Here is a 12,029-nt window from a genome sequence, read left to right on the forward strand (position 1 = left end):
CAAAAAGAATTGAAAGCAGAATCTCGAAAAAACATCTGTATGCTCATGTTCACAGCAGCATTATTCGCAATAGCCAAAAGGTGGAAGCAACCCATGTGTCCATTGATGGATGGATGGATAAGCAAAATGTGGTCTACACATACGATGGGATATTATTCAGCCTTCAAAAGGAAGGAAGTTCTGGGCTTCCCTGGTGGTGCAGTGGTTGAGAGTCCACCTGCCGATGCAGGGGACACGGGTTCGTGCCCCGGTCCAGGAAGATCCCACATGCCGCGGAGCGGCTGGGCCCGTGAGCCATGGCCGCTGAGCCTGCGTGTCCCAACGTACCGCAAAAAAAAAAAAAAAAAAAAAAGGAAGGAAGTTCTGACACAGGCTACAACATGCATAGACCTTGAGGACATGGTGCTAAATGAAAGAAGCCAGTCACAAAAGGACAAACACAGTGTGATTCCACTTACATGAGGTCCCAGAGGAGTCAAATTCTTAAAGACAGAAAGTAGAATAGTGGTTGCCAAGGGCTGAGGGGACGGGGAAATGAGGAGTGACCAGTTAATGAGCAGAGTTCAGTTCTGCAGAATGAAAAGTGTTCTGGAGGTGGATGGTGGTGATAGTTCATAGCAATGCAAGTATACTTTTTTTTTAAGGAATCTCATGAAATGTTATTCAATTTCAAGGGTACAGATAAGAAGCAAATTTCACAAAGAAATAATGCAGCAATGTAGTTACTGGCTTGGATGGCTGTACTTGGGGTTGTTCAGAGTGCTAAGAACTATCTGGATTATCAGCTATCCAGTTTTCTCCATTCTTCAGCTCTTTGCCACACGAGGATCCGTTAGTCCTAACTAGAATGGAAATGAGGTGTACTTACAGAGATAAAATCTTATTCTTAGGATGCCAGAAAATGTAGAACATCTTTCTGAAGTAATAGAGGCCTTCAGTCTGTAAGTGGGTCACTTATTTCCCCAATAGGTTTACCTCTAAGTCAACTTGAAGCACAGCCTTCAGGATTTCAAGCTTAAAAAAATGGTTTAAACTATTTTCACCCTAAAATATTTAAAAATGGCTACACTGACTGGAAATTCCCTAAAATGAAACAGCTCAGTTATATTTGATAACTTTGTAGCACCCCAAATTCATTAGACACATTTAATGCATAGTTCCCAGACCTGCAATAATACAACCATAACCATTCTAATCATATCATAGTTTAATAAGATATTGACTGGTCCCTCTAGATAAAGTCTACAAAGCAAAGGACTGAGCAGATCTGTTGCCACGTCTCCTCAACGGCTCTATAGTAGGCACAAGCAGTTGAGCTTTTACTTTAACTAAGGTTATTAAGAGTTACTAAATTGGGGCACTTCCCTGGTGGCACAGTGGTTAAGAATCTGCCTGCCAATGCAGGGGACATGGGTTCGAGCCCTGGTCCGGGAAGATCCCACATGCTGCGGAGCAATTAAGCCTGTGTGCCACAACTACTGAGCGTATGCTCTACAGCCCGCGTGCCACAACTACTGAAGCCCGTGTGCCTAGAGCCCGTGCTCCGCAACAAGAGAAGCCACTGCAATGAGAAGCCCGCACACCGCAACAGAGTAGCCCCCGCTCGCCGCAACTAGAGAAAGCCCGTGCGCAGCAACAAAGACACAGAGCAGCCAAAAATAAATAAATTTATTTTTTTAAAAAAAAGAGTTACTAAATTGACAGTGATTGAGTGAATTTGTAAAGTATCCTCACCATTTTTTCAGTTCATTAAGAGTTGAAATGATAATCTTAGAATAAGGATAAAAGGATTATAGGTGCATCGGAAAATTAAAATGATTGGATTTGATATGGCTGCTAATAGCCCACAGTTAAATAGAAGGAAAAAAAGTGGGGAGGGAAAGCCTTTCTGATCCACACCAAATTTCATACAATTACGCATAAGATTGTGTTTAGGTACAAATCCACTGCAATTCAAGTTTTTTTTTTTTTTTGCAATTCAAGTTTTTAGACAGAGGCCAATTATAAATTCATTATTTTGAAGTCAAAAGTACTTATCACATCTTCTAGATCCCACTTAAATAAAGTCTTCTTAAAAACTTATTGCTTTTTTTTTTTGCGGTACGCGGGCCTGTCACTGTTGTGGCCTCTCCCTTTGCGGAGCACAGGCACCGGACGCGCAGGCTCAGCGGCCATGGCTCACAGGTCTAGCTGCTCCATGGCATGTGGGATCTTCCCGGACCGGGGCCCGAACCTGTGTCCCCTGCATCGGCAGGCGGACTCTCAACCACTGCACCACCAGGGAAGCCCAAAAACTTATTTCTTAATAATCATATTTTAAACCACTAGGTTTCAGTAGACTGGTGAATAGATACTCTGCATCAATACTAGAGGACATACTTTACATGAAAAATCATAGCAAGGCAGTTTACCAGAATTCTCATAGAAATGCACATTAGCCTGTTTTACATGGCACCTGTACATAGCATCTGAGGAAATTTTTACAAAGATAATGCAGTAGTCTAGGTAATAATGTACACTAAAACTTTGGCATCTGTGTTAAATTTTAAATCAACCAATAGTTCTATCAGTTCCTGCAAGCAGCCTACTTGAATATGACAGTCGACTCCTCAGTAAAATTTCAATGCCATTTATCAACGTGTTATGATGAAAAACTTTAATTAAAATAAATTCATTCACCTAGGATTTTAATTGATTTTTATAGATGAGAAGGAACCTGAATGATTCTATTTATGATACATTTGTAAATCAAGTAAGAATCTGGCAAGACCTCCAAAGCCAGTGGGAAACGATCTGTCTGATGCCTATGGTGGGAAGGGTATAAAGCACAGCTGTTAAAAGATGGTGACTGGCAGAAAACAAAGTTCTTCTATTTTCTAGTGACGCTGGCAGAAAAAAATACTGCTTCAAGATTTGGACACACATAGAGATACATCTGCCAGTGCAAATGTCTATCACTAGGTCCCCTCTCCTTTTAAAAGAGATATATTAGAATGCGCATTATCAAATGGGGGTGGTGTCACCCCCAAGTAGGACCAAAAAATCCCCTAGTCTTTTCATGTATAAAGCAGATATAATACATATACAGCATATCTATGATATTAAAATTCATTGGGGGAATTCCCTGGCGGTCCAGTGGTTAGGACTCCATGCTTTCACTGGCGAGGGCTCGGGTTCAGTCCCTGGTTGGGGAACTAAGATCCCACAAGCCGTGTGGCACGGCCAAAAAAAATTCATTGGGGCACTATTTAAAAAAAAAAAAAAGTTTAAAAGGCTTTGGGGGTGGGGTTGATAAAAAAAGTTTTAAGGGGGATTCCCTGATGGCGCGGTAGTTGAGAGTCTGCCAGCCGATGCAGGGGACACGGGTTCGCGCCCCGGTCCGGGAAGATCCCACATGCCGCGGAGCGGCTGGGCCCGTGAGCCCTGGCCGCTGAGCCTGCGCGTCCGGAGCCTGTGCTCCGCAACGGGAGAGGCCACAACAGTGAGAGGCCCACGTACCACAAACAAACAAAAAAAAGTTTTAAGAAACACTGAATTAATGACTCTCTCAGTCACATGCATTTCTTCTCCCCACCATCACTATGCTATGTCAAAATACCCTGTGGCATTTTTGGTATTTGGAATTTTCATAAGAACATAATGTCTCTAGGACAATACTCCCAGAATAATTAAGATTAAGAAATTTATCATCAGCTCTAAACACATTTAATTATGGCATCTAAGAGGAGACTTATCCTTAGAAACTGACACCAAGTTAGGAAAATCAATTAACATATATCTGATCATAATTACGAGTACAATCTTAACGTCTGTGTTAAGAATTACAGGTTTGAGGTTGGCACTGGCAGCCGAAATTCAAAATTGCCACCTAAAATTCACAATGAAAATCTGCGAAGTCTTTTTAGAAAGCATTCCCTTTCTTTACACTATATTGTCACAGGTGACTTTATCCATTAATGCGAGTATACTTGACACTACTGAACTGCACACTTGATAATGCTTAAGATGGTAAATTTTATGTGATGTGCATTTTATGACAATTTTTTTTAAAAAGTACTGAGGTGGGTGGGGATAAACATGAGGACAGGATTCTTCTGAAGTCAGGATGGTCTTCAAGAGGTAGGCGCGGGGGCAGGGGTGGTAGGGGGAGGCAGGGCGGGGAGGGGAGGATACTTTCCTCCACGAGTGGGAGTGCTGTCTCATCTGACTCTCAGTTGACTAGAAGGCAGTTCGAGTTCACGTATGCTACTGCACTTCTCTTTTTTTTTTGGCCGCACCATGCGCGGCTTGTGGGATCTTAGTTCCCTGACCAGGGATTGAACCCGGGCCCTCAGCAGTGAGAGTGCAGAGTTCTAACCACTGGACCGCCAGGGAATTCCCTGCACTTCTTTCTTAACAATTCCATGTTCACATCTCTGACGTGGTCATCACTTGTCCTTCTGTATTTGCGGGTGTGGCCTCTGTTAGTCCCATATGGGAGACTAGCACAGACCAGGGGCTAAACAATTTGGTTGGCCAGGCCTGAAAGAAGCCAGATGTGGGGCAGGCACACTATTTTAAAATAGTAGAAAGATGACCCTGCAGGCCTGCCCCCGACACTTGTTTAGGCATCTTGAATGGCTCAGGAGTGTGATGCCCGACAGTCACTGCTTGTTTAGGAGAATTCAGACGCCCTAAAGTGCTGTCATAAAGGACTCAGGCACTGGCCACAGGGCAGTCTCTCCGCCATTGTCCCCGCTGCTCCCGACACCCATGGAAACCACCACTTGCCCCAGCCAGGCTCAGCACGGTGCAGAGCTGCTCCGTGTAGAGTGACTTTACATCCCCACTCTCCAGGCCGCCTCAGGGCGTGCCCATGATCTCGGCATAGCTATTAATAGCACCCCGTCTTCACTCGCACAGTGTCCCAGTGTGGCTGATCAGTTAGCGGCTTTGGCACGTGCTGTTCTTGCTGCTTGAAATGTCTGCCCCTCATCGACTTGACAGTCTCCTACAACCCAGGCATCACCTCCTCAGGGAGGCCTGCCTTGATGTGCCCATGTGCCACTTTCCCTCCCCCAGCCCGGGACACAGTTCAGTGTTTCTTTTCTATTTTCCCTCATCACCTATGAATCTGGTTATCTTCTATCTGTCTGTCTTTCCCAACTGTGAACCTCTGGAGAGAAGGGACTGTGTCTTTAGGTCTTTGTTTCTCTAGAGTTTAGTATAATACCCAGCATGGAATAGACATGCTCAACACATTTTTTTTTTTGGTAGAATTGATTTCTTGCTCAGCAGGAGTTCCAGGCCTGATTCACTCAGTCTCAGCCCCAAGGTTTGTAGAGGAATTGCATAGATCTGGCCTTCTCGTTGTGTATTTGTGTGTGTGTGTGTGTGTGTGTGTGTGTGTGTAAATAATGTCACGGGTCAGGTACAAATGGAAAACCACGTATATTGACTTGTGACCCCCTAGGTCCCCAGGCCTCTTGCGATGCGGAAAGAGGGGATTCAAACCAGAAAACGGAAGCCCAAGAACCTTAACAAATCGAAGACACCAGCAGGTGAGAAAAAGATCGATGTGTAATTATATGAATAACTCAGTAGCTCTCAGAGTGTGTGAGCATCGTGTATGCTCAGGTGGGCCAGCCCAGGTTACCAGGGTGTAATGATAGCATCGTCCATCCCCGGCCGTTCAGGACAGAATGCATAACCCAGTGCAAAAGTAACATCACCATGGAACATATTGGGAGCTTTTAAAGCAGGCTTAACTCATGTTAAGGCCTGGTTTTTGCCAGTTGCAAAGACTGCAGAGGTCCAGCTGGACCGGTTCAGGGCCTGGAGGAAAAAGGAACATGAGTCGGTCCCTCCATCTTTGGTGCTCCAGCCACTCAGGAACTCAAGTTCTTTCAATTTGCTTTGGGCTAAGTGGGGTGCAGGAAGACAGGGGTCCTGTGAGTCATGTTCAGATTGATTTGTAACATTAATTTGTAAGCCAGTGTATAATTAACATCCTGTAGTACTCTGTACCTTGCCAAGCTCCTTCACAAATATTATCTCATTGATCTTTACAGACCCCCATGAGACCCCATTTATGATCTCCATTTTACTAATGAGCAAGCTGAGGCTCAGAGAGGGCAGTGACATCACAAGGGTCACACAGCTGTGAGTGGGTAGAGCTGGAATTTAAACCCAAGAGTTTTCACTTCAGGGCCCATATTCTGTTCAATATATACTCTGCCTTCTCAATTTCTAGATTTCAGAATGAGGACTACTCGGGTCCCCTACCAAGAGCACTCCCTCCTCAGTACCGCTGTCAAATTAAAGATTTCACTGGAAAATGTGGCAGTTGTGGAGAAATTAAGTCGGCTGATATGATGGAAAGTTTATCTTCTAATCTAAGGCCTGACAAAGTCAGATAAGTTTCCCTGTTCCACTGCTGAGAACATGACCAAAGTTCTCCTTTCCAGATTCGACAGTGGCTCGCTCCTTCTGGCAGTCACGTCTTAGCAGAGCGTTCACTGGCTCACACCAGGTCCTCGGCCTTTCTCCCTGCTTCCACATTGTTTATACGAACAGCACCTTCCCCTGGGGAACTTCATCTCTTTACATGGTGGGGTCCCAGCGGGAGCAGGCGTCGGTTCAGGTGTACAATCCCCTATCCGAAATTCCAAATCCAGGGAGCTAGATTTGGCAGTAAAATGTAATCTGAACTGACACAGGCTAGTTACAGTCTTCAGTTATCCCATGTGCGAATATTCCCATGTTTTGCTGTAGAACTATTAATGTATTTAATTACGGGGTGTTGTCCCAGACCCCGCTGCAGGTATTCTGTTAATACTCAGTCTTTGTCCTTTTCAAAATCCAAAAGTTTGAATCCTGAGACACACGTAGCCCCAAGCGTTTGGGATAAGCGGTGGTGAGCCTGTCATCTGAAAAAGTTCCCTTGAAATTCTGCTACTTCTGCTTCATTGTGAGAACCGTTGCCCTGCACTGATGGAAGGACCCTGCTTCTCTCCCCAGCAAATGTAGACAAGCCGTTAGCGCGGATCTGCCCTGGCTGTCTCCAAGGGCCGCCATCCGTTTGTCCCTGCCCCTGGGCTGGGTGTCCTGACTCTGCCTTGTTCCAGGTCCCTCGGGCAGTGAGAGCCTCCCTCCCACCACCAGCGCTTCCAGCAGCAGCGCGGAAGAGATGCGTCCCATCAAGACAGAGCCTGGGCTCTCATCCCACTATGGGCACGGCAGCTCCCTGTCGCAGGTACTGCTCGTTGGGGGGTAGACTCCAGGCGGCCAGGCTCCCGCCCGAGGCGAGGGGCTGTCTGCACGAGGATATGTTTCAGCACATCTGATCAAGCTACAGCGATTTGGACACACGACCGTGATGCACGCGTTTAGCAGTTCCTCTGTGCCAGGACCCGTGTGCTGGCACACAGCATTGCTACAATCGGAATCAGAGCGCGGCCGCTGTGTGGGAGGCGGAGCGGGGCTTTCTAGGCCAGTCTGTCTCCTAAGTAAGGGTGGCTTGACCTTGGCCTTGAGGGTGGGTAGATCTTAACAGGAGGAAGGGGAGGAGGAGGCCCCTCCTGGCGTGGGCAAAGGTGTAGAAGCTGCAGAGGGCAGGGCGGGCGGGCTGGGGTTGGTGAGGAGGTCACAGGCAGGATGCCGTTGTCACAAGGGTTGGCTGCGGGTCCAGCTTCACATGTGTGTCCAGAAGACGGGCCAGCAGGACCCTCGTTTCCCTCTGTCAGATACAATGGCAATCCTGCTCCTCTAGCCCCTTCCCTGTGTGGTTCCCCCCTCCGGGATCAGGATGCCCCCAAGCTTGGTCACGGTCTCCCATTAACTCTGATCTCTTCTCCGCCTGTACTTGAGGTGGGCGAGTCCAAAGGAGCCTTCTGCCGTCAGGGTGAAGAGAAGCTGGTGCCCTGGGGCCAGGAGAGCCAGGAGCCCCTTCTGGGCGGGGGGGCGGGGGGATGGCTTCCTTCTGAAAATGGAGATTGATGGTGAAAAGACTGTAGAAAATGCCTCGTGTGACCGTCAGAGGCTTCTGAGAAACCAGAATAGTCACGAAGCTACTGGGTCAGTGCTCAGAAGCAGCTGACGAGTCACGCAGACCCCCTGTATCCCATAGAACACAGGGGTCAGGGGGACAGAGTGCTGCCTGCTGCCTCTCCTGCCCTTGTCCTTTGGCCCTGTCCTCTCGTCCCCTTCCTGGGGTGGGAGCCAGCCTGGGCACAGCTGTGGAATGGGGCTCCCCTCTCCAGCCCAGACCCCCTCCTGAGCCCCAGGAGGGATCCCATTGACCGCATCTTATTACTTCTCGCTTTCAGACGTTCTCGGTCAGCGCGATGTCCGGCCACGGGTCCTCCATCCACCCAGTCCTCTCGGCCCTGAAGCTCTCTCCGCAAGGTTATGCGTCTTCTGTCAACCAGTCACCGCAGGCCAGCTCCAAGCAGGACCCTTGGAACAGCCTGGCCTTGGCTGACAGTCACGGGGACATAATCACTGCATAATGTCACCTCCTTCCCTCCTTGGATTCCTGCATGGACTTGGGACTCGGAGGACAGCAGAGATGAGGCTCTGGGCTCCCGGGGGCCGGCCTGCTCTGTCTGGGAATGACTCCAGACAACAACTGGGAAGAAACTTGAAGTCAATGATTTGGTTAGGGGAGCGGGCGCTGGATTTTATTGGATAGCTTTGCAAGGTGGGGGACTGGAGAGAGCGCAGACTCTGATCTGGAAGAGCCCCCACCCTTCGCCAGATCACACTTAAGCCCCTTCCACGGAGTTGCAGACTCTTTCTCATTTTCTGCCTCACCACCCCTGACAAGAGACGAGATGTCCTTCTCCCTTGTCTTTCCACTGCTGTGGCCCGAAATGGTGGTTTTTGCACGGTGTTCCCGGCACGGGGGATCCGAGGGCAGGGTGCCGGGGCCCCTGCTCCAGCCTGAATCAGGGTGTCTGATGGACGTGTGTTTGGACGCCTTGGCCCCTCGGCGGGTCCTGCCCTCGCCCAACACTCCCCTTCCGGCTCGGCACACCTGCATCCCTCATACTGAATCTTGACTCCAGAAACACGGGGTAGGGCCAGCGTTACCGGATGCTCCGTGGGGAGATGGAGGAGGGGCCGCTTCTCCCACCGCAGAGTGGCTTCGGCAAACTCGCAATCTGGCAACTTTGCCTCCCACGCAAGTTCCTTCCGCGGCTAAAATCGCTCCTTCTCTTCCTCCCCGAGGCCTCTGAAAATAAGTGCCCCTCCACTGCTCTCGGTGATTCAGCTCTGCCCGCAGCCTGAACACGTCCCCAAATCCTTCTTCCACCCCATCACGCTCAGGGGGGTCCTGAGTAAGAACAAAAACGGTTCTGGTGCTGAAGCAAGTTTGACTAGCATTCATCCAAGACTTGAGATCTTTCTGGAGAGGATGTCTAGTGGACACCGTCGCCGGGCCTGGAGCTGCGCTGCGCGGGGCGGGGTTGTCAGCCTGGAATTTGCGCATGCGCCGTGGTTCCGCGGAGACGCGTCTGTTGCCGGGACTGACGACCGAGGGCATCCGAGGGGCGCAGCTCCTGCACCCACGTCCTTTCTCCAGCAGCCGTCTTTTGTCCAGGAGGCCAAATGCTAGGGGCTTCTCAACATAATTTCAAGCCAACACTACACAACTCATGGAAGAAAGACGACGAGTGATGAGAAGACACCGGGCGGGCGGGCGGGGGCGGGGTGCCCTCCCACTCTCGCGGGCTGGGAATCGGCCTCCTCTCCACGTTGCTGTCGCTGCCCGTGGCCCTGGGCTCACGAAGACGCTTCCTTCCGTGTCCTGGCTGCCAACAGAATGTAGCTGACTGGCCTTCCTCTGTGCTACTCCAAACACCCAGCCCCCAGCCCAAATCCTCCTGGCGGTAGCAGAGAGTATCTTTAAACCCAGGTTCTGTTTTAATCATTTACATCGCTTTCTTCTAAGAAAGCCGCCTTCATATACCTTCCTTAATCCACAAACCTGCTAACGTTGTCTTAAGGTGAAATGGCTGTAAAATCAGTATTTAACTAATAAATTTATCTGTATTCCTCTTCCCCTTCTCCTCCTCCCTCTGAGGTCTTTGCTGGGAGGTTCGCTGCTGCCCTTTGCAAGGCAGCCCTGAGCCACTGAGGCCCCTTTGCTGATCCGCTCACAGGCTGCGTCTGAATCGCTTCTCCCTTCATTCCTTTCGGCAGTTGGCCGAGGCTTCCTCTGTGTGTGTCGGGGGCTAGTGACAAGGACTAGCTTGTGACCTTGACAGGTAACCTCTAGGCTTGCTTTCCTAGGAGAGGGTTGGACCAGCCCTTAACTAAATTTCCTGTGGCCCAGAAGTTGCCTCCCAACGAAGGGGGCATTTTTAGACCCCTCCCCTCGGGTACACTAGTGGCTGGAGCATGAGGCAGAGCTGCAGGGCAGTGGTCTCTACAGCCCTCCTGGTTTGAGACATGCGCTAGACGTGCTCTGTCATCTCCTACTTTCTGGTTTGATCCAAACAAGCCCCTGGAGGAGGTCAGTGGTGCTCCACGCCAGTGGCACAGAAGGTGAAAATTTCTCCTTTGTCCATTTTGTCTTCACTCTCTTAGTCTACAGAATTGCTTAATTGCTTCATCTTAAAAGTGAGGTAGGGTTGAGGGGAGCGGCCCTAAGGCCTGGGGAACGGAACCCAGACAGGCAAATCCACCCCCACTGAGAATTGTTGGCAGTAGCTTCCTGCCGCTCAGCTGGCTTATGCCAAACCCAGTGGGCAACTGGCGGCCTTTGACCTTTCACAACACCCTTGTTATTTTTGAGCAGGTAAGGGAAGAAAAAACTATAACAACCATTCTTCTATGTAAAATCGGAAAAGCTTTTTAATTGGCTGAGAAATAGCCAAAGCTACTAAACACAGCTACCATCCAAAGGGATGAGTAACCGGTAACTCTAGCAAAGAATAACAAAAGAGATTCAAAACCAAAAATAAAACCTACCAGGATTTATGTTGGCCTTGGGGAGGACGTGTTTTCTGATGATGAAGTCTTTGCTGAGAACATTTTTGCCACTTCCCTTCAGGAATGGTTTTCAGAAATATATATATTATACACACACACACACACACACACACACACACACACACTCTCTCTCTCTCTCTCTCTCTCTCTCTCTCTCTCTACCAGAAGACTGACCTCACTCCTTATATAATCATAACTTATGCTTCACTCCAGATGGTGAAATCCAGCTTGATTCAGCCTCCTTGCTCACCAGACTTGGTTGCTTTCCCAAATCGATGCATCCTCAGAGTAAGTCAAGTTGCTACCAATCAGGATACTCAAAAGGATGCAATTCCCAGATGGTTGGGAAGTGGCTGGAGGTGGGGGGTGGGTAGGGGGCCAGCAACGAGAAATGTCTAGCCTAATACGGTGAGTGCAGCAGCCAGTGGCATGTGTTCGGGCTCAGACATCCCTCACATTCCCTTTTGGGCTCACCTCTCACTATGACAAAGATTCTGAAGCACAGGTCAAATCATTTTAACAGTCAAGAGCATTAATCCTTAATATTTGACTTTTGGATGCCTTTAGGGGGTGAGTAGTAGCAGATTTAGCCATGATTATGTTTGGCTTGGGTTGACAGTAGTGAAAATAAGTTTATATTCACTGAACATGCATCAGAGGGAGCTGGGCTGGAGTTTATTTGATGTGCCCCCCTTTCCGAGCCCGCAGAACTTACTGAGTTGGATACTAGCGCATGAGAAACAGCCACTTGGAAAGCTGCTTTTGGAGTGGAGGTGACGGGTTTTCAGTTTTTTAAATCATTTTCTGACATTGGAAACTACTCTTCAGATTGCATCCTTGCCTTGCTGGAAGCTGGAACACAAACACGCCACCATCCTTACCAACACAGATATGTATCTTCCCAGAACCAAGGACCAGCCTCAAAGCTTCCAGGTTTAGCCTGGGAAGTGGAATCCATGCTCCTGAGGGCTCCCTGCCCTGGACACTGTTGCTTTCCGTTCAGTTCCTTAGCCTCCTGGGAGCACTGCTGCTCTACTTCACCCTGGCTCCTG

General features: G+C 48.9%; 1 protein-coding gene across 1 annotated transcript in view; it reads left to right on the top strand.

Moving 5' to 3' along the window:
• Nucleotides 1-9,912, top strand: part of GATA4 (GATA binding protein 4) — a 52,443-nt gene extending 42,531 nt beyond the window's left edge. Inside the window, exons 5-7 of the mRNA XM_082843178.1 lie at nt 5,453-5,540; nt 7,107-7,234; nt 8,307-9,912. Of these exons, the coding sequence (XP_082699304.1) occupies nt 5,453-5,540; nt 7,107-7,234; nt 8,307-8,489 (399 nt within the window). The 3' untranslated portion in view covers nt 8,490-9,912. The remainder of the gene's footprint in view (nt 1-5,452; nt 5,541-7,106; nt 7,235-8,306) is intronic.
• The last annotated feature ends 2,117 nt before the right edge of the window (nt 9,913-12,029 follow it).

This window comes from Leucopleurus acutus, assembly GCF_964270905.1.
Source record: "Leucopleurus acutus genome assembly, chromosome: 7".
Lineage (NCBI taxonomy): Eukaryota > Metazoa > Chordata > Mammalia > Artiodactyla > Delphinidae > Leucopleurus > Leucopleurus acutus.